A 27,684-nucleotide genomic window follows, 5' to 3' on the forward strand; every position below is an offset into this window, starting at 1 on the left:
GCTTGATGGATAACTGGCAAATAGAGGGCGAAAACGTGGAGGCAGTGATAGACTTTGTCTTTCTAGGCGCAAAGATTACTGCAGACGCTGACTGCAGCCAGGAACTCAGAAGACGTTTACTTCTTGGGAGGAGAGCAATGACAAATCTTGATAAACTAGTGAAGAGCAGAGACATCACACTGACAACAAAGGTCTGTATAGTGAAAGCAGTGGTATTCCCCATAGTAACCTATGGCTGCGAAAGCTGGACCATAAGGAAGGCTGAGCGAAGGAAGATAGATGCTTTTGAACTGTGGTGCTGGAGGAAAATTCTGAGAGTGCCTTGGACTGCAAGAAGATCAAACCAGTGCATACTCCAGGAAATAAAGCCAGACTGCTCACTTGAGGGAAGGATATTACAGGCAAAACTGAAGTACTGTGGCCACATCATGAGAAGACAGGATACCCTGGAGAAGATGCTGATGCTAGGGAAAGTGGAAGGCAAAAGGAAGAGGGGCCGACCAAAGGCAAGGTGGATGGATGATATTCTGGAGGTGAAGGACTCAACCTTGGGGGAGCTGGGGGTGGCGACGGCCGACAGGAAGCTCTGGTGTGGGCTGGTCCATGAAGTCACGAAGAGTCGGAAGCGACTGACCGAATAAACAACAAAAGGAATTTGATGAAATGGGATTTCTGTGGTTCGCTTGATCATGCATCAGTAGTTAACATATTCCATTTCATTCCCCAAGAACAAAGTGCCACCACTGAAAATGTAGGTTCATGGAATTCCTGGTATCAGCACACAGAAATTATTTATACAAGACTCTGAGATCAGGCATGTCTTTTAATCTTTTACATCAAAATCTTTACATGATTAGAAAACATGATAGGAGAGCATAGGCTACATACAGAAATCAAAGTTGTTGTTACAGGCAAAAAACATGTCAAAAGCTTTGTAGGAATTGATTTAGGAGCATGTCTTTCTAAAAAAAAAAAAGTGTAATGTCTTACCCATAGAACATTTCTGAGCTGTAACATATGAAGTCAAGATGAAGACAGGTGTCTTTGTCCTTGCCTTTCCTCAGCTCTGACTCTCTGACATATTTATATGATTTCTTATGAGCTGTTTACATGTTGTTTCACAAAGAACGGAACTCAAGAGCAGCACCCTTTAACAATTAGTTACTATTTTTTCCAATTTTCCCACCTGTGATTTGGGAGTATTATGTTTATTTCATATCCTTGTCCGGTCTGCTGAGCAATACATTTCTTTAAGTTCCCAAAACAGGATACTTGATTCAAAGTCCCATCTGTGCTCTCTTCCACAGATCTGTTGTTCTGGACTATTTTAGCCCTGAAGTGTTGTTCAGTTCTAGTCACTTCCCAAAATATTTCATATTATCTTCCCTCATCTTCATGCATCTTAAACAGAACATATGAACAAAATTACACACAAGCAGTCATCCTTTCTTCAGATATCTTATCTGAAGCATATGTTGCTTTTTCCTGAGTTTAGGTGAAAAACACCCTTGTTTTTCAGATGTCACTTAAGTTAACAAAAGCAGGTTCATAGGTCAGTGAAAACGTCACATGTCAGCATGAATACCTCTGCTAAAATCAAATGATTCTTCCTTCATATGAGAATAGATTATTTCATATGCTCCTGTATGAAAGTTGTAATTTATGAGGGAGGTGTAGAGACCAATAGTAATATTATGTAGATTGGTGCAAGAGTCTTGCAAGATGCTTAAACTACGGTGCAAAGACTTCTGGGACAAATATTTGTCATAGTTTTAATTATACTGACTGGCAACAGCTTTCTAGGTTTCAGATAGGGGTCTTTCCAAGTCCTTCCTCGAGATGCAAAGATTGCACCTGGGATCTTCTGCCCACAGACTCTTCACGTAATGCAGCCTTCTCCAACCTGTGCCCTCCAGAAGTTTTGGACTTCAACTCCCATCAGTCCCAGCCAGCATGGTGAATGGTCAGGAACGCTGGGAGTTTTAATCCAAAACATCTGGAGAGGACCAGGTTGGGGAAGGCTGTCATAGTAGATCAGTCTGCTGAGTTCTGTGCACAGATTGCCAGTGCTGTTTTAGGTTATGTTAACAGGAGCACTGAATACACAGGCAGTGACCCTATCATGGCACTGCTTTACTCAGTGCTATTAGGCCCCATTTGGAGCACTGTGTTCAATGTCATAAGTTTAATAATGTTGACTGATGTTCCAGTCAAGCCTCTTGGGAGAGGGGGTGGGGTTTGTTGTATCCAGTAATAAAGGCAGAAGTAAGATACCAACCACTTTATTTTAATAAGTATCAAAGTAACAACAATAGCAGAACTTAGTAGCTCTTGTCTAGGCCATTCCCCACTACTACTTACTACTTCCTTTTATAGGCTGTCTTCCTTTACCTGGCCATACTCCCAGCTGTCTAAAAGGGGTGCTGCCTACTAAAATATTGCAGAATTGAATGCGATATGGGCTATATTGCCCTTCTGATACACAGAGGGCAGTACAAGCAAGAGGAACAAGCACAGGGAGGATAGATTCTGTTACTCGTTTGCCTGCTGGCTGGTATTCTGTTACAAAGGTGGAGTGTTTTGAAGACAGGAAGGTATTAAGTGTCACCGATTTCTCAAATCTCATTCCTGGGAATACTGGAACTTCTGAGTGGGTGTTCTTGCATAATATAAATCTGTGCATGTTAAGAGCAGAGCCTGCTGTTTCTCTTTAATTACAGACACAGTGGGAAGTGGCTATTGCTGATACTAATAATCTCTGGGAAGAGACTTCAGTGTGCTTTCACTTTAGCAATCTGACACATTAATAGTCACCATTGAATTAAAATGGTGAGATCCCAGTATTGAGACCATCTTGATGAGATTATTATAAAAGAGATCCTTTTGTGGCTAAAGTCTCTTTATAGGAAAAAGCATCCAATATAAAGCACATCTTCAATCGTTACGTAAGCTGAATCAAGCTTCATGTGACTTGGGATCCCAATTACTGTTTGTGAGTGCGATGGTGGGTGCGTGAAAAAAAGGGGGAGAACTGGGTGGCAGAGAAAAAAGGGGTGCTGCCCCCCCACTTTTGGTGTCGCCCCCTCACCACCAGACCCATCCTCTGCTAGTATGAATTCCTACTACCACTTTCTCCAAAGGAATGCACCCCTCAACTTAAAATGCAGCCCTCATCTTAAAAAAGGTTCCCCAATCCTGGTATAGTGTACTGCTTGTATTAAGAGCATGAACTAGCCCATTCTTGTCAATAAGCCCACAAAAGTAACTAGCCAGCTTTTATTTTACTAGCCTGCTTTTCACGCAGAAATTGGGGTAGACAGAGGACAGACTCATAAACAGAAAAAAGAGGGGGGAAAGAGCAGGCTAGTTTAAAAAACAACAAACTAAAACAGATTGCAGGCTTGGTTTCTATGTTGGGCATGGACGAACATGCTTCACCCTCTTCCATACCCAGAAAACAGGATACCTGAGGGAGTGACAGCCCCTTTGGTTTCCATGCTGGGTGTAGAATAGGGCTCTTTGCTTTCTCCCAGCCCAGTCTGCAAGTGACTGCCAGAGGAAGGGAGGCAGGCGAAGAGCCCTCCTTCATGCCCAACGTAAACATGTGGGGTTGCTGAAGGGATGGAAAATGTGGTCCACCCTACAGCAGCCCAGTTGCCTGGATATAATTCCTTGTCGCCTGTGTGAACAGGCAAGTGGTTAAATACAAGGCTGAACTAGCCAAAGTTGAACACCTTGGCATGTTTGTTTTTTAATGAGTAACTTACACACACACACACACACACACACACACAATGGGACATAAAATACACTTAATTCTGGATATGCTAAGTAGTGCAGTAGTTGCCAATCCATCTCTCTCCTTACTACAGAAGGGAGGTTATTCAAACTGCAGTCAAATGACCTTGAAATCTGTTGACTCCATTCACTGAGGGAAGAACAAAAGAACAACACTGGTTATGATTTCTGGTGATGTATGGGAAACACTAAGATTGTGGGTATGATAGAGGAGGCAGGCGTTCTGTGTTGTCGCACTCCCCCCGCCCCAGCACTTTGATGCTGCTCCTGTTGTGTGCTGCTAAGTGTACAGAAATGTCTTTGCATTTGGTCCTTTAAAAATGCATGTGTAAAAGTGATGGAGGCCACAGCTAGCAGAGAAAGAATTACAAAATCCAGAACTGCTGATGAGTTGTCACTTGTACTGTATGTTTGTTTGACTGTTCAAATGTAAGAACTCAGCGAGATGTTTAAAATATAACATGAGAAATAGCCTTGAGACTTTTGAATGCTATAGATTCTGGGTCAGCCATATCAAGTTTGGAATGCAGCTTCGCTCTGCCAAAGCAGTGAAATGTTGTCAACAAACTAATATATATTGCAGATTGCACAGTAATTGGACCCAGCCATGGCAATAGTAGTCTGTGTCACTTTTCACATTCCTTCAAATGTGAACACATGTTGGTATATTTTGCTCAGTTAACCACTAGCTCTAAAGCATCTTCACTGTCAAAATGCTAATTCCCTCTGATTGTATGGTAACTTACTGCTTTAACTTCAGTGTAACACCTGGAATACCACTTTTGGATCCGCCTAATGTTCTCACAATTTTGTCTGGCTTTTTGTTCCAGTGGGAAAGACCTCTTTGATCACCAGATTCATGTATGACAGCTTTGACAACACCTACCAGGTAAAACACTTTTTTTCCATGACTTCTAAATGTTCAGTCATATGATGCAGACACTCTGCCAAATGGCCTTTCAGTTATAGAGACTGCCATCTGATTTTTGTAAACACTGCATAACAGGGAGATTATGGCTCATGGTTTCCTTCCTGGCTGTAAAAGTAAAAAATAAAAAATCAGGTGTTATTAGCACCCCAAAACTGGAAATGTTTCTACCTTGCTTTCACTATACCTTTGCCCCCATTCTTACAATTAAATGATCTGATAGCAGGTGTAGTGGCTACACTGGGAGGAGAGGGAAGATGGTTCCCCTTGCAAGGTTCATACCATATATAGATATTCCTCAGGAGCTTCTATATCTCTGGCCAACTCCTTGGTTCTGCCTAAATAGCTAGATGGCTTTTAAATAAAGAAATGGATTTATGTATGCTAAACGTTACAAATCCCTTTGCTAAAAAAAAGTGGCCTTTTTTAAGACTGTCATCATTACTATACAGTATACAAAGCCTAACAGCAACAGATGCTTTTAAAATACATTTAGCCTTGAACATATCCATAGTTGGATCCCCACCCTCATTCTTACTGAAATCACACTACCTGTGTATTAGGAGAAACTTTGTTGACCAGGCCAAGAAGTTGTTCTCAACTTAATAGGGAAAGAAAAGAGACTAGTCTTGGTGTAGGGTTGGCTTGACCCAGTTTCCTTTGGATCGTCTAGATTGTAAAGAAACATAAGGCTGGTTGCACAGTCTTGGTCACATAGAGTAGAACTCTCCCTTCTCTAATTGCTGACTACACTGATCTGTTCCCTGAATTTCTTGTCATTGGGGCCTGAATCAAACAACACTTCTAATTACACAAGTATTTTGGATGCCCTGCCTTGCCAGACCTTGAAAGGAATGGGGATGTGCTGTTTTGTTAAACAGAAAAGACCATAAGTTGTTCCACAATGCAAAAAAAAGTCTCCTGATAATTGTGAATTAAACTTGGAAACAATATGGAAGTAGATCACTTTATTACTGAGATGCAAGTGGTGACTGCTGTAGTCACAGGATGGGACCAGATAATACCAATAGCCATCTGTCAGGGATGCTCTGACTTGGATTCCTGCATTGAGCAGGGGGTTGGGCTCGATGGTCTTGTAGGCCCCTTCCAACCCTACTATTCTATGATTCATTCAGTTACCCTGGTATTTGACTGGATAGGGGGCCCTCCATTTTGTGATTCCTTCAGTCTGAATGCCCTGGTTCATCACTGCATGCTATTGAAAACTTCAGTTCCTTGGCTAAACCAGCTCCTTTTATGAAATCGCTATCTGTATAGATTTGAAGCTTTCTCCATTGCAAAGGCTTGAGGGGGATAAGTAATGCATAAAAAGAGATATAAGATAGCTGCCTAGCTATTATCTTTTAGTTTATTGTATTCAAGCCCCCCATTGATGATAGCTTAATTCCAGCTCCAAAAGCAAGGCTATACAGAAGTGTTGTGTAATGCTCCTGACAGAAGGATGCTCAGACCTTGATTTTGGCCAGTCTCCAGGGAGGGATTTTCCAGAGTTACAGGGCAACCTCCAAGGTTGCCTCTTTACATGCATGCTTCTGTTGTTGGGACTCGGGCACACTTGATAGTCAGATTATCTCGGTGAGGAAGTATCCTCTAAGAGGTATAAGACACAAGCCATTTAGGTAAATCTAGAACTTGGAATTCGGGCCCAGAAGATACTAGGGAAGCAACCACACACCATGAAGTAATGTGCTCCTGACAACCACTACCCCAGCTGCTTTCAGGCAGAAGGACAGCCCACGTGGAGCGTTTAAGGCTCATATGGAGAGATTTCCTTTACGCTTGCCCTCTTTGTTAAAGGACTGATGGGATATTTTTCCCCGCTTCAGAATCATCTGTAAGGATTCTCTGCCTGTTTTATACCAGTTATGAACGAGTCCCTCCCACAGTCTGAACAACCCTTAGCCTATTGGCCAGACAGAAATTCCAGTTGTGTCAGCAGAATCAGCAAAACTTCTGTGGAGTAGGATAGCTCAAATAAGCCTTAAACCTCCCCGTGGAGCAAACATCCTTTCTGTTTCTGCCTATTGTAATTACAGAGTCGTTAAAGCAGTTCTTTTATGTAATCATCTGTCTTTCTCATGGTCCTCTTTTTCTCTGTGGAATGTGCGCGTCCTAGCTTTTTCTTGGAACTTTAGCCCTCAGTGCTTTATAATAATATGCCCATCTCTATGGAAAGGAAGTCTAATGTAATAAATGAAGGAACTGCAAAGCAAATGACTAAACTCTTGGAACAGTGAGACATCTTGTGGGCGGGGGGAGGTGCAGAACAGACTTTACTCTGTCTTAATTTATTTATTTATTTATTTATTCATTTCATTTCATTTCTATACCGCCCAAAAGCCGAAGCTCTCTGGGCAGTTCACAAAAATTAAAACCAAACAACACACAATAAAACAATTTAAAATATATAGAACATTAAAACCACAATATAACAATACAACCACAATAAAACCTAGCAGCAGTGCAGGAGTTTAAAATACAGATTTAAAACAGCAACGATAATAATTTAGAAAGCTAAAATGCTAAAATGCCTGGGAAAATAAAAAGGTCTTCACCTGGCGCTGAAAGGAGTACAATGTAGATGCCAGGCCAGGCGAACCTCACTAGGGAGCTCATTCCAGAGCCGGGGTGCCACAGCAGAAAAAGCCCTTCTCCTAGTAGCCACCCGCCTCACTTCCTTTGGCAGGGGCTCACGGAGAAGGGCCGCTGACGATGATCTTAAGGTCTGGGCAGGCACATATGGGAGGAGGCGATCCTTCAGGTAACCTGGCCCCAAGCTGTTAAGGGCTTTGAATGTTAACACCAGCACTTTGAATCGGGCCCGGAAATGGACTGGCAGCCAGTGCAGCTGGAAAAGTACTGGCATAATATGAGCTCACAGGCCAGTCCCTGTTAACAGTCTTGCTGCCCTATTTTGGACCAGCTGAAGTTTCCGGACCGTTTTCAAAGGCAGCCCCACATATAACGCATTGCAGTAATCCAGACGAGAAGTTATCAGAGCATGGATAACTGTAGCTAGTCTATCTCTGTCCAGATAAGGGCGTAGTTGGTATACCAGCCTAAGCTGATAAAAAGTGCTCCGTGCTATGGTTTCACCTGTGCCTCAAGTGACAGTTCTGGATCCAAGAGCACCCCCAAACTACGAACCTGATCCTTTAGGGGGAGTGCAACCCCCTCCAGAACAGGTTGAATATCACCTAGCCGGGCAGACGAACCACCCACTAACAGTACCTCCATCTTGTCTGGATTGAGTTTCAGTTTATTGGCCCTCATCCAGTCCATTACCGTGCCCAGGCACTGGTTCAGAACAGCCACTGCCTCACCTGGTTTTGATGAGAAAGAGAGGTAGAGCTGGGTGTCATCCGCATATTGATGGCACCTCAGCCCACACCTCCGGATAACCTCCCCCAGCGGTTTCATGTAGATGTTAAACAGCATGGGGGATAAAATAGAGCCATGTGGAACCCCATGGCACAATTGCCATGGCACAGAGCAATAATCCCCCAGCACCACCTTCTGGAATCGGCCATCCAAGTAGGAGCGGAACCACTGTAGTGCAGTGCCTCCAACTCCTAACCCAGACAGCCTATCCAGAAGGATACCATGGTCGATGGTATTGAAAGCCGCTGAGAGGTCCAGGAGAATCAACAGGGTCGCACTCCCCCTGTCCCTCTCCCGGCAGAGGTCATCCCACAGGGCGACCAAGGCAGTTTCCGTTCCAAAACCAAGCCTGAAGCCCGATTGAAATGGATCTAGATAATCCGTTTCATTCAACAGTGCCTAGAGCTGTCCTGCAACCACCCGCTCAAGCACCTTGCCCAGGAAGTGGATGTTGGCCACTGGCCTATAATTGTTAACATCCTCTGGGTCCAGGTTGGGCTTTTTGAGGAGTGGTCTAATTACCGCCTCTTTTAAAGCGGCAGGCACCACTCCCTCTCTCAAGGAGGAATTTACAACCTCCTGGACCCAGCCAGACATCCCCTCCTTGTTTGATGTAATAAGCCATGAAGAGCAAGGGTCAAGCACACAAGTGGTCGATCGGACTTGGCCAAGCACCTTGTCCGCATCCTCAGGCCTCAGTAACTGAAACTCATCCAATAAAACTGGACCAGATGGTACTCTGAACGCCTCTACCAATGGAACTGCATTAATGGTGGTGTCCAATTCATGACGAATCTGAGCGACTTTATCCTCAAAGTGCTGCGCAAACTCGTCACAGCGTGCTACTGAGGGTTCCACCGTCTCTCTCCCTGGCCCAGAATGTAACAGGCCGCGAACCACTCGGAAAAGCTCCGCTGGACGACACTGAGAAGATGCAATGCTGGTGGAAAAGAACTGCCTCTTTGCCACCCTCACCGCCACAGAGTAGGCTCGATAGTGGGCTCTTACCTGTGTTCGGTCAGACTCAGCGTGAGTTTTCCTCCGCCTGCGTTCTAGCCGTCTCCCCTCTTGCTTCATTGCCCTCAGCTCAGGTGTATACCAAGGAGCTGGCCGGGCTCTGCTCAGAGGGAGAGGGCACTTGGGCGCGATCATGTCAACCGCCCGAGTCATCTCTGCATTCCACAGAGCGACCTGGGCTTTGACAGGAGCACCAGCCATACCAGCAGGAAAATCCCCCAGAGCCCTCTGGAATCCATCGGAATCCATTAATCTCCGGGGGCGGACCATTTTAATAGGTCCCTCACCCTTGCAGAGGGGAAAGGCCGCCAGAAGTCTAAACCTCAGCAGGAAGTAATCTGACCACGACAAAGGGACAGATGTTAATTCCTCCACTTTCAGATCACCATCCACCTGCCCAGTCGAGAAAACCAGATCAAGCGTGTGTCCTTTTATATGCGTTGGGCCGATGACATGTTGGGACAGCCCCATGGTTGTCATGGCGGCCATGAAGTCCTGAGCCGCCCCGGATACAGCAGCCTCGGCATGGAAGTTGAGATCCCCCAGGTCCATCATCCTAGGGGTCCTCAACACCAAGTCCGAGACCACCTCCGTCAGCTCAGGCAGGGAGTCTGATGGGCAGCGGGGTGGGCGGTACACCAACAGAATCCCTAATCTGTCCCGGGTACCCAACACAAGGTACAGACACTCAAGATCTGCACTCGAATGAGCAGGAAGCCTGGAGAGGGAGATTGAATTCCTATAGACCACGGCAACCCCCCCTCCCCGACCCTCAAGTCGGTGTTGGTGCTGCACCGAGTACCCAGGAGGGCACAGCTGGGAGAGAGTGACCCCTCCCAGTTCCCCCACCCAGGTCTCAGTAATACATGCCAGGTCAGCCCCCTCATCCACAATCAAATCATGGATGAGGGAGGTCTTATTTTGGGCCGACCTGGCATTCAGCAGCAGCACCACCAGACCCAAGGGCAGACTGGTAAGGCTGCCAGGAACCATCAGGTTGGGGGAAGAACCAGAAGAGGGGACAGCTGTAAGGTGTCTAGCCCCTCTTCTCCTCAGCTGGCCTGTTAATCCCACAACGCCTTATCTCCCCCTGCCCGTGACCACAGTTATGGTGGCACCTCCCCGACCCCCTGAGTTACCCAATAGTCCTCCCAGGCACATATTAAAATGTTAGGATATAAAATGCACAACAGTTTAAAAGAATATAAAAGATAAAAGAGAACAGCAGCTAAGAAGGAGCAGATAAAGTCCATGTTTGCCCCTTTCCCCTTGTCTTTAAAGCTGCTGCCCTCTGCTGCTGGTATCTGTGGCTGCTGGTGTCTCTGGAGAGGCAGGTGGGTAGGTCTTCAGATCCTACATGACTCCAAGTGCGACGCTAAGTGCTCCTTCCTGAGCAGCCTCTGGCAGCCCCGCCTTAAGTACCTGTTGGCGGGGGCAGAAGCAGGCTCAGGATCCACCTGGTGCAGCTGCTGGCTGGTCCTCCTTCCCCAGGCTCCTTCCCGAGCAGCCTCTGGCAGCCCCACCTTAAGTACCTGTTGGCGGGGGCAGAAGCAGGCTCAGGATCCGCCTGGTGCAGCTGCTGGCTGGTCCTCCTTCCCCAGGCTCCTTCCCGAGCAGCCTCTGGCAGCCCCGCCTTAAGTACCTGTTGGCGGGGGCAGAAGCAGACTCAGGATCCACCTGGTGCAGCTGCTGGCTGGTCCTCTTTCCCCCAGGCTCCTTCCCTTTGCCTTTGCAAGGGTTGCCTTTGCTCACATGGGGCAGTGCTCCTAATATTTGTCTCTGAACTGTACCTGCCCATGCTCCCAACACCACCCTAGTTATATGCTTTGTTCCCTGGCCTTGGCAAGCACAATGCACTTCTGTTGCATTTGTGGGGCCCCTCTCCCTTGCTTTCTCTGTCTATGATCAAGGGAAACGCATCAGAATTATTGTGTCTGTATGTCCCCTTTCTTTAATGGAGGTGAGGGGGAAAGGAGAGATTGAGACAGGTGATGGTCATTGCCTTTTCCTAACTAAGAAACATGCTGGCTCAAGGGGTTTGTCTGTGTGGTTCAAATCTTAACATTACCTTGTATGGAACATGCTCAAAGTGCTTTGCAAACATAATTGCCAGGCCCATGTGTCCTTTCTGCCAAAGGATTTTGGGGTGGGAGGGAAAGAAACCACCTCTGCACAAGGGGGATTCCAGTTGTGTGCTCAGAATAAGTTGCACAAACTTCAACTGGATTTGCATTGTTTGGGAGAAGCTTGCACTTGCTTCCAAACATGAGACCTTTAGCAATTACTTAGTCAAGGGGGAAGGATAAAACAGGGCATCATTAGTGGTGATGAAGAATAGCAGTGATGAGAGGCAATTAAGAAACTGTATAGTAGAGTTTCTACTGCCCCATGGTTTCTGAGCCTTCATCACATGCATTATGTTCTCAGCTATATGGGCTAAAGGGGCCACGGTGGCTTAGTGGTTAAGACGCTGAACTGCAGACTGGAAGGTCGGCAGGACAGCAGTTCGAGACCCGAGTGCTGCGTGACGGAGTGAGCTCCCGTCTTCAGTCGCAGCTTCTGCCAACCTAGCAGTTCGAAAGCAAGAAATTGCAAGTAGATAAATAGGTACCACCTTAGCGGGAAAGGTAACAGCGTTCCGTGCACCTCGGTGTTCAGTCATGCCGGCCACATGACCACGGAAGCGTCTTCGGACAGTGCTGGCTCTTCGGCTTAGAAACGGGGATGAGCACCGCACCCTAGAGTCGGACACGACTGGTTGGGGACACCTTTACCTTTACCTTTATATGGGCTAAACCGTGAAATGAAAGCTGGGGTTCCCATGATTCTGGGATTTTGAGTTTTTAAAGCCAACCCACTGGTATGTACAATTGTCTATATTGTACTTCTGAAATATTGGAATGGTCTCTTAGATGGCTTGCCAGAATTCACCCAGGAAGCAATCTCATCTTTCTTGCTACGTTGGTCCCATAGAGTACTTGGAATTGTAGAGCAAAATATCTAGTACAATCCCCTGTCCTTAGGATATTCAAGCATACGGGGCAGATTTTTGCCCCACCTTCGTTTGACCTTCTCCATGGAAGAAGATTTCACAGTCTCCCTAGCCAGCTTATTAATGGCTTCAAAGAACAAAACCTGTATTGGACCCACTGTTGATGCATAATGTGCAATCTCCAAGAACACACTGGATGGTAAAGTTGAACATCAACTTCAAAACTGGGAGTAGGTAGCAAACATTTTGGAAAACATTCTACGAATGATCTGAACTGAGAGACAAACTGGATGTGACGGGGACAGCTACGTTTTTATTCATATATGTCCATTCACTCTCTCACATAACTGGTGTGTGTGTGTGTGTGTGTGTGTGTGTGTGTGTGTGTGTGATTTTTAACATGGAGAGCGGCATGCAAGAGAAGAGAGCTGAATGTCACTTCATCTTGCCTCCCTGTGCTCTGTCACTTCAGGCATTTTTCTCCCAGCTTTTCTTGTTTCCCATCTACTGGAGCTAGGCTGAGAGAAAAGTACCTGGTTTGATGAAGTGCAGGGATGTAATATAGGGCGGGGAAAATTCAGCTCTTTGCACTAGTGCCATGGCCTTTTCCATGTTAGATTAAACCCCATCCCTTGCTTTATATGTGATCATGGATCACTGCCTTGTTGTGGCGAAGGGGCTTGCGTAACTCAGTGAAGCCATAAGCTATGCCGTGCAGGGCCACCCAAGATGGACAGGACATGGCAGAGAGTTCTGACAAAATGTGGTCCACTGCAGAAGGAAATGGCAACCCACTCCAGTATTCTTACCAAGAAAACCCCATGGAACGTATCACAAGGCTAAAAGAGATGACGCCGGAAGATGAGCCCCTCAGGTCGGAAGGTGTCCAATATACTAGTGGGGAAGGGGAGAGGGTATTTCCAAGTAGCGCCAGAAAGAGAGAAGCAGCTGGACCAAAGCCGAAAGGACACTCAGCTGTGGATGTGTCTGGTGGTGAAAAGAAAATCCGATGCTGTAAAGAACAATATTGTTTAGGAACCTGGAAAGTCAGATCAATGAATCAAGGTAAGCTGGAGGTGGTCAAACATGAGATGGCAAGATTGAACATCGACATCTTGGGAATCAGCGAACTAAAATGGACAGGCATGGGCGAATTTAATTCAGGTGACTATCATATCTACTACTGTGGGCAAGAATCCCTTAGAAGAAATGGAGTAGCACTCATAGTCAACAAAAGGGAGGGAAAAGCAGTACTGGGGTACAATCTTAAAAACGATAGAATGATCTCAGTACGAAACCAAGGCAAACCATTCAACATCACAGTAATTCAAGTCTATGCCCCAACCACTGATGCCGAAGAAGCTGAGGTTGATCGGTTCTATGAAGACCTACAACACCTTCTAGAACTAACACCAAAAAAAGATGTCCTCTTCATCATAGGGGATCGGAATGCTAAAGTAGGAAGTCAAGAAATCACCGGGATAACAGGCAGGCATGGTCTTGGTGTGCAAAATGAAGCAGGACAAAAGCTAATAGAGTTTTGCTAAGAGAACACGCTGATCATAGCAAACACTCTTTTCCAACAGCACAAGAGATGACTCTACACATGGACATCACCAGATGGTCAATATCGAAATCAGATTGATTAAGTCCTTTGCAGCCAAAGATGGAGAAGCTCTATTCAGTCAGTAAAAACAAGACCTGGAGCTGACTGTGGCTCAGATCATGAGCTTCTTGTTGCAAAATTTCGGCTTAAATTGAAGAATGTAGGGAAAACCACTAAACCATTCAGGTATGACCTAAATCATATCCCTGATGAATATACAGTGGAGGTGAGGAATAGATTTCAGGGATTAGACCTGATAGACAGAGTGCCTGAGGAACTATGGACGGAGGTCCGTAACATTGTTCAGGAGGCAGCAACGAAATCCGTCCCAAAGAAAAAGAAGTGCAAGAAAGCCAAGTGGCTGTCTGATGAGGCTTTACAAGTAGCTCACGAAAGAAGGGAAGCGAAAAGCAAGGGAGAAAGGGGAAGATATACCCAACTGAATGCAGAGTTCCAGAGAATAGCAAGGAGAGACAAGAAGGCCTTCTTAAATGAACAATGCAAAGAAATCGAGGAAAACAACAGAATGGGAAAGACTAGAGATCTCTTCAAGAAAATTGGAGATCTCAAGGGAATGTTTTGTGCAAAGACAGGCATGATAAAGGACAAAGAAGGCAGGGACCTAACAGAAGCAGATGAGATTAAGCAGAGGTGGAAAGAATACACAGAAGAACTATACAGGAAAGATCTGAGTGTCCCTGATAGCCATGATAGTGTGGTCACTGAACTTGAGCCGGACATCCTCGAGAGTGAAGTGGTCCTTAGGAAGCATGACTAACAACAAAGCTAGCGGAGATGACAGTATTCCAGCCGAGCTATTTAAAATCCTAAAAGATGATGCTGTTAAAGTGCTGCATTCAATATGCCAACAAATTTGGAACACTCAACAATGGCCGCAAGACTGGAAAAGGTCAGTTTACATTCCAATTCCAAAGAAGGGCAACGCCAAAGAGTGTTCAAACTACCGCACAGTTTCGCTCATTTCACATGCCAGCAAGGTGATGCTCAAAATCCTACAAGCTAGGCTTCAGCAGTATGTGAACCGAGAACTACCGGAAGTACAAGCTGGGTTTCGAAGTGGCAGAGGAACTAGAGATCAAATCGCCAACTTTCGCTGGATCATGGAGAAAGCAAGAGAATTCCAGAAAAACGTCTATTTCTGCTTCATTGACTATGCTAAAGCCTTTGATTGTGTGGATCACAACAAACTGTGGCAAATTCTTAAAGTGATGGGAGTACCAGACCACCTTACCTGTCTCCTGAGAAACCTGTTGAGGGTGAAGAAGCAACAGTAAGAACCAGATATGGAACAACCGATTGGTTCAAAATTGGGAAAGGAGTACGACAAGGCTGCATATTGTCACCCTGCTTATTTAACTTATATGCAGAGTACATCATGAGAAACGCCGGGTTGGATGAATCAGAGGTCGGAATTAAGATTGCTGGGAGAATTATCAACACCCTCCGATATGCAGACGATACCACCCTAATGGCAGAAAGCGAAGAGGATCTAAGGAGCCTCTTGTTGAGGGTGAAAGAGGAGAGTGCAAAAGCTGGTTTGAAACTCAACATTAAAAAAACGAAGATCATGGCATGTGGCCCCATCACTTCCTGGCATATAGAAGGGGAGGAAATGGAAGCAGTGACAGATTTTACTTTCTTGGGCTCCAAGACCACCGCAGATGGTGACTGTAGCCATGAAATTAAAAGACGCTTGCTCCTTGGGAGGAAAGCTATGGCAAACCTAGCCAGCATAGTAAGAAGCAGAGACATCACCTTGCCGACAAAGGTCCGTCTAATCAAAGCTATGTTTTTCCCAGTAGTAATGTATGGCTGTGAGAGCTGGACTATAAGGAAGGCTGAGTGCCGAAGAATTGATGCTTTCGAACTGTGGTGCTGGAGAAGACTCTTACGAGTCCCCTGGACTGCAAGGAGGTCAAATCAGTCCATCCTAAAGGAAATCAACCCTGAGTGCTCATTGGAAGGACAGATAGTGAAGTTGAAGTTCAAATATTTTGGCCACCTAATGCGAAGAGAAAACTCTCTGGAAAAGACCCTGATGTTGGGAAAGATTGAAGGCAAAAGGAGAAGGGGACGGCAGAGGATGAGATGGTTAGATAACATCACTGATGCAATGAATATGAACTTGAGCACGCTCCAGGAGAGCGCGCAGGACAGGAAGGCCTGGCGTGCTATGGTCCATGGGGTCACGAAGAGTCGGGCACGACTGAACAACTGAACAACAAAGGGCAGCTGTGAAGACAAACTTGGCTGCCCCATCGCAACTAACTGGACCCTGAAAGCTGATAGTAATGTGTGAGGTTAGCTAACTCAATTTGGGGGTTCTGTCAGTCACATGGTTGCTCTGAAGCAAAGATTGTTTTGGAAGCCTTGAGCCATATCACATTACCCTTTTTGATGTGGTAATGTTGCCATTGAGGACTTTACTTTCAAATAGTGAAAGTTTCTTCTGAAGGCGCCTCTGAGATTTACCAGGTCCTGGAACATATCTTTTTTTGAGAACTCATCACATGGAGTGGAGGAGGCAGAGGAGAGTGTTTACTATGCAAAAATGAGAAGCTGTCTTTATGATTATGTAACCAATGTAAGCATCGATTTAAAATTGAGTTATAGTTCACATAGGCTCAAATAAGAGATCTTGCAGCTGTTGTCTTTTCAGGACTATTGGTGTTCAGAAAATGTACACTCTCTAAGCATTTTTAACCTCCAGTGTCACTTTGGTTTCACCAAACCATTGTAAGGAAAAATAACGTTTTCCTCAACTAATATGAAAGCTCAGTAGGCAGGCAGAGAAGGTGAACATTGTTTCCATTTAGTACTCCTTAGAGGCCGTTGGTCCTCAATGGATGCCCTAAAGGTCTGTCCTCTGTCTCAGGAGTCAGAGTGGAGTGCTCCTCCTGCTACTACACACCAGGTGGGAGTTGAGCTTCTGCTTGCTGTTCCCCTTCATTCCCTCTTGGATTATTAGGAAGTTTTTCCTACCCCAGCTACTCCTTCCTGATAGAAAGCTAGGTCTGGAAGCCCCAAGCTTGCAAGAAGCCTGTTGAGGCCAGGGTTGGTGATACGGATAGAGAAGACACAGTGGGAGAATTGATGATGCTCAGCACCCAGTCAGAATGGTTTGGGTTGGGTGGTGGGGGAGGAAACTTAATGCCTTTTGCCAATACTGTAATGTTGTCAATCACTAGAAAACTTAGAGAGCTTATATTTGATATTTGCTATATGTGGTGTTTGTATGCATGTGTAGATTTGCTAGCTGCTGTGCAGGACTTTAGCTGTTGCCTGCCAGTTATTAATAAGCTTGCTTCAGGAGAGCAGCAGTGGTGCAGACTTGTAAATCAGTGCAGCATTTCCTACTAGGTCTCAGAAAAACTGAAGGAGATGAAATGGCGCACTTGGCAAAGTAGGCTTCTCATAGCACAGAGTAGAAAAGGCTCAGTTTCAGTTGCATACAGATTTTTTTATATTTTAATTTCCCCATTTTATGTATGAATCTCTGCATGTGCACATTGTGTCAAAGTCCAAATTCTGCTGCTTTGGCAGGCATAGTAGTGTCTATTTGGCAAGCAAGATAAATGATGCAGAGTCATAATACTTAGGCCACCTTGCATTCTTTTAGTAAAGTTTCCTCTTTGCTTGCTTAATTTTAAACATAGAACATTTGACAGAATGGGGTGCTGTGTTGTCCGGTGGCACTACAGTACCCAACTCAGACCCCTGGGAGAGGGTTTGAGTTGTTAAGCCAATTTAAACTTGTGGGTGTAGATGCAACCATGTTGTCAAATGGAATAGCTGCTCAACTGGATGGAATGAATGTTCAACACCGATTTCACAGAAAAGGTGAGTTTTGAATGTGGCCGGAATGCTTTTCACCATAAAATATCATACCATTGGCTGGAAACGACCTGAATGTCATCTTGTCAGCTTCGCATACAGAAGCAGGATCCATCCTAAAAGCCTTGAATGGAACACCATGAATCATCACCACCTAGTGGCGCTGTTGGTGCGAGGCACTAAATAGCTTTCTACAAATCAGCTATGCCATCTGCTATAAAAGAAGGTGAATCTGTTTGCATTCCTCCTTCTCCTCCCGCCCCACACCGCCACAGCAAATTTTATGTGGGGAGGATACCTTACCCCATTCAAATATGGTGCTGAGTTGGGTCCTCAGGGTATGGCCCTTCCAAAATAAATGTTCAGTCCACTCTTGCTTTGCCTGCTTCTCCTTGGAATACCCCGCTCCCCACACACATACTTCCCTCCCTCAGGTCCAAGGCTAACATCTTCAATAAAGTTTTGTCCAGGGCACCCTAATTACACCGCCGCCACCGCATAGTTTCTCCCCTTGCCAGTTCTGTTTGCCCAAGTTCTCCATCCCTGTTTTGGGCCTCTGGGCAGGGACAGCATTGGAACAGTGACATGTAGAGCACCTAACTCACTGATGGTGCATCCGTAACGGTGAAATTATAGGCACAGCAATGTGTTTATCAAGAACAAAGGTTGATCTTGTGGAGGTGGAAAGGTGGATATATCTTTGCCAAATGAAGCAGTCCAACCCTCTGTCTTCAGGGATCCTCCACCTTTTTGAACCTTTTTAGCTGGTGACCCTCTTTATAACTGTGCTCTTCCCTCACACACACGAGGGATGGAAACTTGTTATTTGTTTCTAAAGGGAAACAGTCTTTTGTACGGGGTTCTGATCGCTTCTACTAGAGGTCAAATTTAGCTGTCCGTGTTAACAGTTGCATACATACAGATTTATTGTTGATTGCATACTTGAGATCAAAAGGGAGTTTTGCCCATCACTTCATGTTGAATTTAAGTAGATCCAGCATTGTGGCCAATATCTGAGGTATTTTGTATTTTCCTGATTCTTGACCAATAGTAGAGTAGATCTTGTTCATGGGAATACAGCTATCCAGAGAAAGTGACTGTGCTTTTTTTTACTCACCAATGAAAACTTTGTTTTGCAGGCAACAATTGGCATTGACTTCTTATCAAAAACCATGTACTTGGAGGATCGCACAGTGAGTAAGAGTTTTGTAGTAACTAGACTGTGCTCTAGTACAGGGAGTACAGTGCATTGTCTAAATGGGACTTAGATCCAAGTGCAAGAGCAGCCTGGAGTTCCAGGTGAGGCCAACTGAGTGTGCTACAGTCATGTCTCCATTGGGTCATAGTGCGTAGTTCCTGTCTCTGACACTGCCGGTGCAAATGTTGCACAATGCCATATTGCATGTCTACGTTGGCTTGAAAAATGTCTAGTTCGAAGAGTATTTGGGGGCTTACATGAAAAATGCATTATTGTAAGACCCATTTTATGTGAATTCAGAAACTAGATCTCAATGTAACATGTTTAGAGGACATTTTTCAGTGAACTGGCTTTTTATATTTGTGCTGCAGAGACACTAATTTGTCAGCAAGTGACAGAGTGAGTGAATGCTGTCTCAATATTATAATACAAAATAGAGATGCAAAAGAAGTGGTATCTTTTTATTGTACAGCATGTTCTTGACCTAGGAGAATACAGACTTTGAGATTATCCAGATCTTTCATTGGACAGAAAAGAAAACTGATCCTCTGCTCTGCATCAGTTTATTTACCATACTTATTGACTTCTCTTCAGCCAAAACTTTCAGCGCAGCTTACAAAGAATAAGGCAATAAAATGACAATAAAATGTAATGCCTAATTCAAAAGCCCATCTAGTTCAAATTGGCCTTTCACCAAGAGAAGCTGGTCCAATTAAAAACTTATTTTAAACCCAAGCTTGCCTGTTTCAAGCTTACAGATTTATTTTACGATGTTTCTCACTTGTCCTTGCAACACATTAAGATAGTGAAGGATATATTTCACTAGTTATGTATTGCATTATATGCCACTTTCTTCAGTGATGGAGCTCAAGGTGGCAGGGTTCCCAGGCAGTCTTCACCTGGGCACTGACCAGATCCAGAACTGCTGAGCTTCAGCAAGGTTGCTGCATTGTGTGCCTTCAGGCCATCCCCTTTTCAAATGGGGAACTAAGGGACATATGACCCAAGGTCAGCAAGTGAAAAGAAATTAATCTGGGATTCCCACGTTAAAATCTAACATGGTATCCACTCCATGATGTTCTCCATCCCTTAACATGTCAACTGCCTTTACCAAACTTATGTATTAAAACATGTATCAGCAGAAATCACATTCATAGAATCTACATGAGACATTTACTTGCAGCAGATCAGTGTCCCAGCAGTGTGGGTGCCCCTGATGAACTTAAGCTTCTAACTGTTCCAAGCCCTGGTGTGGCCTTTATGGGGTATTGTAAGATTACTTATGTTTCTGAATTCACATTAGGAGTGAATGTCCCCCTTGTCATGAATGCTGATTTGGTTTTGGATTTTTGTTGGTTTCTTTAAGTCAAAGTCATACTCTGTACATGGCTTTGCTGATAAAGCACACTGGTCACCAGCCTACTAGTTTTAGAAGGCACTGGTTTCTCTGGAAAGATCAGATATGCTCTGATCTTTAGGCATTGTGTTGTTGGGCCTACAAGGTCCTTCTAGGGAGGGATACCTCTAAATTTCCCAAACAAGCTGCAGCAGGACATGTCAAATACAGCCTGTGAAGGAATCCTGCAGGTTGTCACTACCCTTTCAGTGGCAGCTCTGTGTTCTATTTCCTGCCCTCCGTGGACTCCCCTTCAGCCACAGAAAAATCCTAGCTGTCTGCTTCTGCTTGCAACCTCAAAGAGATTCCTTCCATGCATGAGTTTTATAATTTTTACTTGGCTTTTTTATTTTAAAAAAGCAATCAGTTTTACTCATTTTTAGTGGCAGTTCGGCTTTTTTTTTAATTTTCTCCCATCCCACAGATCAGGTTGCAGCTGTGGGATACTGCAGGTCAGGAACGTTTCCGTAGCCTCATTCCCAGTTACATCCGTGACTCTGCTGCTGCTGTAGTAGTTTACGATATCACAAGTAGGTATATTTTGCTCTGGCTTTGACCCTTTGTTTTTTCTTGCTTGTTTTGACTGATTTCCGTTAGGTACGGTTGCAATTATGGGACACAGCAGGTCAAGAGCGGTTCAGGAGCTTGATTCCTAGCTACATTCGTGACTCCACTGTTGCAGTTGTTGTTTATGATATCACAAGTGAGTGGGGGGGAATTTCTGCATTACTGGCACTCTCTGCTCTCGCGCTCTCTCTTTCTTCATCTTCAAGCCTAGCTGTGCATGCCATACCACAGTCACCTGCTTGTTCCTCATCCTGGCATGAAAACTCTTCCTCACCAGGCGCTTCAAGTGGGAGACTTTCTACTTTGTTTCGAATGTCTTGTGTGTAGGAATGGGTTTTGAGCTGGGTTCACTGTGGCTGAACCGTATAACTGGTCAGGTTTGTACCTGCAATCTGAAAAGCATTGCTTAAGAGTGTCTTGGATCATGTGCAGAAAGCATTTCCTCACAACTGATTAGACAAAATTAAGTTGCACATTGGGAACCTGAAAGAGGACCCCTAGACTGAAAGCTAAGGTTTTTCAGTTTTGATCCCTGGCATCTCTGATTTCCTAAATTGAAGCACTGTCTGTGTCCTCTTGAGCAAACCATGGAGGTTTTGTCCAAAGGTGTGCTGGATTTTCACCCTTGAAGCAAAATCTCTACCATTTTTCTCTTCCATTTTTCACTTCTTTCCCTACCCCACCACCCCCACGTGTGTGTGTTCAGAACTCCTGAAAAGCAGCTGACCTCATCACCATCTTAGTTCATCTGCTGTTCTGTGGGTGTCACTGTCATGTGTTTGGCTTTTTCTGTAAACGGTGGTTCCCAAATCGAGCTTCTCTACTGAAGTCATCTGCTGTTTTGCTTCTCCCTTGCTCCTGATAGCTGGGTCTGAGCACCAAGAATTCTAACATCCTCCTCTCATATACCACAAGAATGTCTCTTTTTTTCCTAATTAGTTTTGCTCTTTCATTTCCTACTAAGGTATGTACATTTTAAAGAACTAAATCTCCACCTGAAAGACAAATGAAAAATACTAGTAAGCATTTTTTTGAAACCTAACTTTTAAGTTGCAAGGAAGTTAAACTTTTTTAATCTCCATTTCAAATCACCTTGTGTGGCATAACTGAGTGGAATAAGAATTGCATGCAACTTCAAAAGATTTGGTGTTTAAGCATAAAGGTCAGAAGAATTAAGGTCTTCCCATAAAATGAATATTTTTAACCAGCTAGGCTCAGCCTGAATGGACATGACCTATAAGCTCTTTAGTTTCTGATGAAACCATTGTTCCCAAGCATGAACATAAAACATTTTGTGCTTTTTAGAGACTGGCAGGTGAACTGCTTGTGTGTGTGTATTTTTCAAATTGAAGATGTATGTTGTTCCATGCTCAGTAGTTGCCACCGAGGTCCAGCAATGTTTTGGGGTTGAGTCCCATCACTATGCTGATGGTACCCAGCACTGTGTCTCCTTTTCAACTGATGCCAAGGAGGTTGTGGACAGTAATGGAAAGGATGTGGTCAAACAAGTTGAGCCTTAATCAAGGCAAAACAGAGGCTCTGTTGGTCAATAGACAAGCTAATCGCGGATTGGGGGTGCAGCCTGTTGCAGATAGGATTGCATTTCCTCAGAAGCATCCAGTTTGCAGCTTGGGGGTGCTTCTGGATCTGGCATTACTCCAAGAGGGTGTGCCAGTTGCACCCTTTCCTGGAGAAGGCAGAGCTGGCCACAGAGATCCATGCCTTAATCACCTCTTGCTTGGGTTACTGCCACACACTCAACATGGGACTGCCCCCGAAGAGTGTTCGGGAGTCACGTCTAGTGCAAGATGCGGTGGCCAGATTCCTTTCTGATGCGCTCTTTGACCATATTACACAGGTCCTAGATCAGCTACACTGGTTTCCAGTTTGTTTCTGGCTGCAATTCAAGGTGATCACTGTTAACTATAAAGCTGCAAATGATTTGGGGACAGAATACCTGAAAGACCAACTCTTATATGAACCTGCCCATGGTTTAAGATCTGCCTTGAAGGCCCTCCTGTCCTGCCTCCAAAAGAAACTAGGTTGGTGGATTGGTGAGAAAACAGGACAGGGCCTCTTCTGTGGCCACACCCAAGTTGTGGAATGCCTTTCCCAGGGAGATTAGACTGAACTCCATCTGTTTAGTTTTAGATGGGGCATTAAAACCTTTTTGTTCTACATGGCTTTTGAGTTATTTTAAATATAATTTAATTCTTCCTGTTTTTTCTTACTTTGAATCTATTTGTGATATTCTTTAAAAAAAATTAAATTGTAAGTTACCCTGGGGGGGCCTTTTTGAGGTGAAAGGCGACTCATAATTTTATAAATACATACCTACCAGATGAACTTTCTCTACTTAAGTCTAGGGAAACAGCCAGCCTCCGATAACGTGATGTGGAAATAGGCCAGTGTTGGCTCTTGCAACAGAAACAGTTCTAGCACATAGTGCCTGTCTTGCTCACAACTAGGGATGGGCTATGTTCTTGTAGGATGCGAAATAGTTCAGGCTGTGCAACTGACTTGCCCTTAAACCTTGCCAAGAACTATCGTGCCATGGCACTGCTCCTGCTGAGAACCCCCCTCTCTCCAGCACTTTTCTCTCTTGCGTTTTAATTGTTGCTTGTATTTGGTTTTAATTGCCTTGAACTGCCTTGGTAGTCCACTCCTTGGTAGAAAAGGGGGATAAAAAATACAATCAAATGAGCTGTCCCCAAAGAGATTTGATGGGAATGAGTGCATGCCCAGCAGCCCAAGTGTGGCCGTCATCCTTACTGCTACTCAGGCACACCTGTTGCTCTGTGCAGGAACGATGGACTTGGCTCCACACCTACCCACTTCTTCTGAGCCCATCACTGAGCCCTGCCCCACCCCCACCCCCCAAATCCCTGAAGGTTTGGATAAAATGTTCATAAGTCAGAAAAGAACAAATATAGAAATATTCTTGCTTTGTTCACTGCAAAGCTTCCATTTCTATCAATTTATCGCTCAGTTACTCCATAGATAGTTTTTTTAGAAGACAAATTAACAAATGATTAAGAAGCACAAAATATAAATTACTTTTATACTGTTATGTTCCGTGAGGAGCCTTCTATTCGGTGACCCATAGTTTGTGCTTAAGCAAATATTAATGGGAAAGTAGGTAGCAGTCCTTTGTAGGGTTATGTATTTAGTGTGGTGGGTCTCCCTAAGGGGAGACGGGCTGCTTCCATACCAATGCCAGCCTAGCTTATGATTGGATATTGAGTGCTGGGGCCCTCCCCCTTGCTGAGAAGCCTACCACTAGACATGTCAGAATCTTGATAAGCCTCTGACACAGATGACTCGGTGCAACAGACATGAATGCTTTGCCCATGATAAGAATACTATAGGCCTTATAGTTTAAGGTGACCTTCACCTTCGTGTTTACCTTTCCTTCATAGATGTAAACTCATTCCAGCAAACCACAAAATGGATTGATGATGTCAGAACGGAAAGAGGTAGTGATGTCATCATAATGCTAGTTGGAAACAAAACAGATCTAGCAGATAAGAGGTAAGGAGATTAATTTCTTGCCTTTGTGGCCAGTCTGAACATCTTTTATTGAAGAAGGTGTGTTAGAGGCTAAAACCTGAGTTTTGAAGGGGAAGTATGATGATGCAAGATACGGCCCATGGGCTGTATGCATCTCCACAAGGAAAGGGTGTAACTGGAGTCCTGAGAAACAGAACTTTCATCTCGTTAACAGGCAAGGCTTCCACTCCTTGTGTCTCTGGGGATAATGTTCAGATCGTGACAGCTATGGATCTTAAACATATTTGCTCTTTAGCACATGAAACATGTACCTTTTCGTATTGGAGTGTTCAGTCTGTCAGTTTGCAAGTGGAGAAATGGAATGTTCCTAACACACCAGGAATAACTTTCTAGACATGACTTTCCTCTGAGTGTACAACTAGGACTGACCTGGAGCTCCATGGGTCACTGATGCTCACACTGAGATTAGTGAAAGCAGGAGCCTCCCCATGCCTTCCTTCTGTTTCTGGGAATGTTCCATGCTGTTGTCGAATAAGTTGCTTATCTGCTCCAACTGTTAGTGTGCTAAAATTTGTATGTCATAATCAGAATTAGTTTGAAAATGTCATTCGCCTCTAACTTTATCAGTAATGCATTTTTTGTTACATGCAGAATGTTTTGCCTTGTGCTAAGATGAGATGAGATGAGTTTTAGCACACGCTTTGCTTTTAATACGGCTGTGCTCTTTTTGCCAAACGAATGTGGCACACATTTGTTGCCTTTGTGTAACCTACAAGCTGTGTGGCCTTCCAACCTGCACCCTCCAGATACTTTGGGCTGCAGCTCCCAACATCCCCAGCCACACATGCCCATTGGACTGTTGATTGTGGATGTTGAGAGCTGTAGTCGAACACACCTGGAAGGTTGGTATAGATTATCACAAGAGACATTTCCACGGTATTATGAGAGAACTAACTGATGGCTAAAAAAAAGTCAAGGCTGTGGATAACAATAGGCAACTACAGGGTATGCACTTGAAGACACCAAACCTCCGTGCAAGACTTAAGAAGCTTTCCTGTGAACTTATTTCTCTTATCAGTAATAAGAATGAGGCATTTCCATCCTCCTGTTCATCCAGCTCAAACTCTGCCGTTACCTTTTTAAAGCTCTTTATAGTCTTGCCTCCACCCTGTCTCTCACCTTACTCCCATGATATCCCTACCTGTTATACCTTTTCTCATTCTGCTCTATCTCCCCAAAGTTTCTTGCTCTCTGAAAATGTCTTTTCCTTTTCTCACTTGCTCCTCTGTATACCTGGAACCCTCTCCTAGAAAAGCTACATGGTGTCACCATTTCTTACTCCAAACATCGGCTCAACACTCACCTCTTCAGTGAAACCTTTGGCTTAACCCCCAGGTCCTTATCCCCTCCTAAAATATGCATTCCTTGTTACTTACATCTCCTCCTCTGCAAAAAAAAGATGTGGATTATAGGGGCTGTCTCCCTTGAGACATCACTTTGTAAAGTGCCTTGTACATTAACAGTGCTATAAACATAGGCTTTATATGCTAATGAACAGTGTCTGTCTTGAATCAACTAGAATATGGCAGGTAGTAGCAGTTCTGAAACTGTTTTGTTTTTGGGGGGAGGGGGATGTAGGGGGGAGGCAACTACTGGGGGCCAGCCAAGATTGCAGGTGCCTGTAATGTTATCTGAGTCAATGTGTTTCTTTTTTCTCCAGGCAAGTATCTATTGAGGAAGGGGAGAGGAAAGCCAAAGAGCTGAATGTAATGTTTATTGAAACTAGTGCAAAGGCAGGATACAATGTAAAACAGGTAAGGCATCATCCTAACGATGTGGTGTTTCCAATTTTGAACAACTGCAGTCACATCACAACATGTGGGATTGATTGTCACAACATTTTTGGTTTTTACTAGCATGTTGCTTTTTGCTTGAAGTGTCCTGTAGTTAGATGCATGGAGAATTGGTTGTCAAATGGCTAGTAATCCCATGATAATGCAGTCAAACAACCATTTTCACCAACATGCCCAACTGTTAGGATCAGATCAACCCATGTCCTGAACAAATGCTGAACAAATATTTTAAACTGGCCCTCAAAATATTAGACTAGCATGCAGTGCTGGATAATACCAGCTTGCATTTTTTAATGTGTCTAGCCCTCATGGTAACTCAGAGGAAGCTTTGCAGACAATGATATATAATCAAAGGGGTTCTAGCATGAGGGATCTTCAGTGACAATGAGGTGAAATGCCTTTAGGTTCAACAAGTTTCGTGTCTGTGTTTGTACTCTTTTTTTCTGTTCCCCCCAATAGAGCTAGTGCCCAATAGATCTTTTTCTTACTGGTATGTGTCCCCCCGCCCACCCATACTGTTCTATAAGCAGCAGAAAAGGGTGGGGTGTGGCATTTGGGACTAGGGCACCAGTGGATAAATGTGAGCAACAGGTGCTCAAGATGAGTAACAAAATCTGAAGACAGGTTGGCCTACCTTATAATGGAACACCAGCATGCAACTGTAAAACATGTTTTTTCTCAGGAATAACTTGTGAGTTCTTTTCCTCTTTAAAAAAAGGACATCAGAGCTCAGCAGTACTTAGGGCTGCAATAAGAGTCCGTGGTGGATTCATCAGTCGATGATTGCGACTTAGCAGTAAGGACAGAAAATTATCACTGCCTTGTTGTGGCGAAGGGGCTTGCGTAACTCAATGAAGCCATAAGCTATGCCGTGCAGGGCCACCCAAGACGGACAGGTCATGGCGGAGAGTTCTGACAAAATGTGGTCCACTGGAGAAGGAAATGGCAACCCACTCCAGTATTCTTGCCAAGAAACCCCCATGAAATGTATCACAAGGCTAAAAGATGACGCCAGAAGATGAGCCCCGCAGGTCGGAAGGTGTCCAATATACTACGGGGGAAGAGCAGAGGGAATTTCCAAGTAGCGCCAGAAAGAGTGAAGCGGCTGGGCCAAAGCCGAAAGGACACTCAGCTGTGGATGTGTCTGGTGGTGAAAAGAAAATCCAATGCTGTAAAGAACAATATTGTTTAGGAACCTGGAATGTCAGATCAATGAATCAAGGTAAGCTGGAGGTGGTCAAACATGAGATGGCAAGACTGAACATCGACATCTTGGGAATCAGCAAACTAAAATGGACAAGCATGGGCGAATTTAATTCAGGTGACCATTATATCTACTATTGTGGGCAAGAATCCCTGAGAAGAAATGGAGAAGCACTCAGAGTCAGCAAAAGGGTGGGAAAAGCAGTACTGGGGTACAATCTCAAAAACGATAGAATGATCTCAGTACGAATCCAAGGCAAACCATTCAACGTCACAGTAATTCAAGTCTATGCCCCAACCACTGATGCCGAAGAAGCTGAGGTTGATCGGTTCTGTGAAGACCTACAACATCTTCTAGA

At 44.5% G+C, this 27,684-nt stretch overlaps 1 protein-coding gene across 2 annotated transcripts in view; it reads left to right on the forward strand.

Moving 5' to 3' along the window:
- Positions 1 to 27,684, forward strand: part of RAB6A (RAB6A, member RAS oncogene family) — a 100,541-nt gene that overhangs the window by 62,945 nt on the left and 9,912 nt on the right. Inside the window, exons 2-6 of one of the 2 annotated variants that reach the window (XM_084842392.1) lie at positions 4,629 to 4,687; positions 18,738 to 18,791; positions 20,790 to 20,895; positions 24,179 to 24,290; positions 25,990 to 26,083. In XM_084842392.1, coding sequence (XP_084698518.1) covers positions 4,629 to 4,687; positions 18,738 to 18,791; positions 20,790 to 20,895; positions 24,179 to 24,290; positions 25,990 to 26,083 — 425 coding nt within the window. Of the gene's footprint in view, positions 1 to 4,628; positions 4,688 to 18,737; positions 18,792 to 20,616; positions 20,723 to 20,789; positions 20,896 to 24,178; positions 24,291 to 25,989; positions 26,084 to 27,684 lie in introns of both variants that reach the window. The other variant, XM_084842393.1, reaches the window with a different exon arrangement.

This window comes from Heloderma suspectum, chromosome 3 (assembly GCF_057233095.1).
Source record: "Heloderma suspectum isolate Gila_16-S chromosome 3, 16-S_ref, whole genome shotgun sequence".
NCBI lineage: Eukaryota > Metazoa > Chordata > Lepidosauria > Squamata > Helodermatidae > Heloderma > Heloderma suspectum.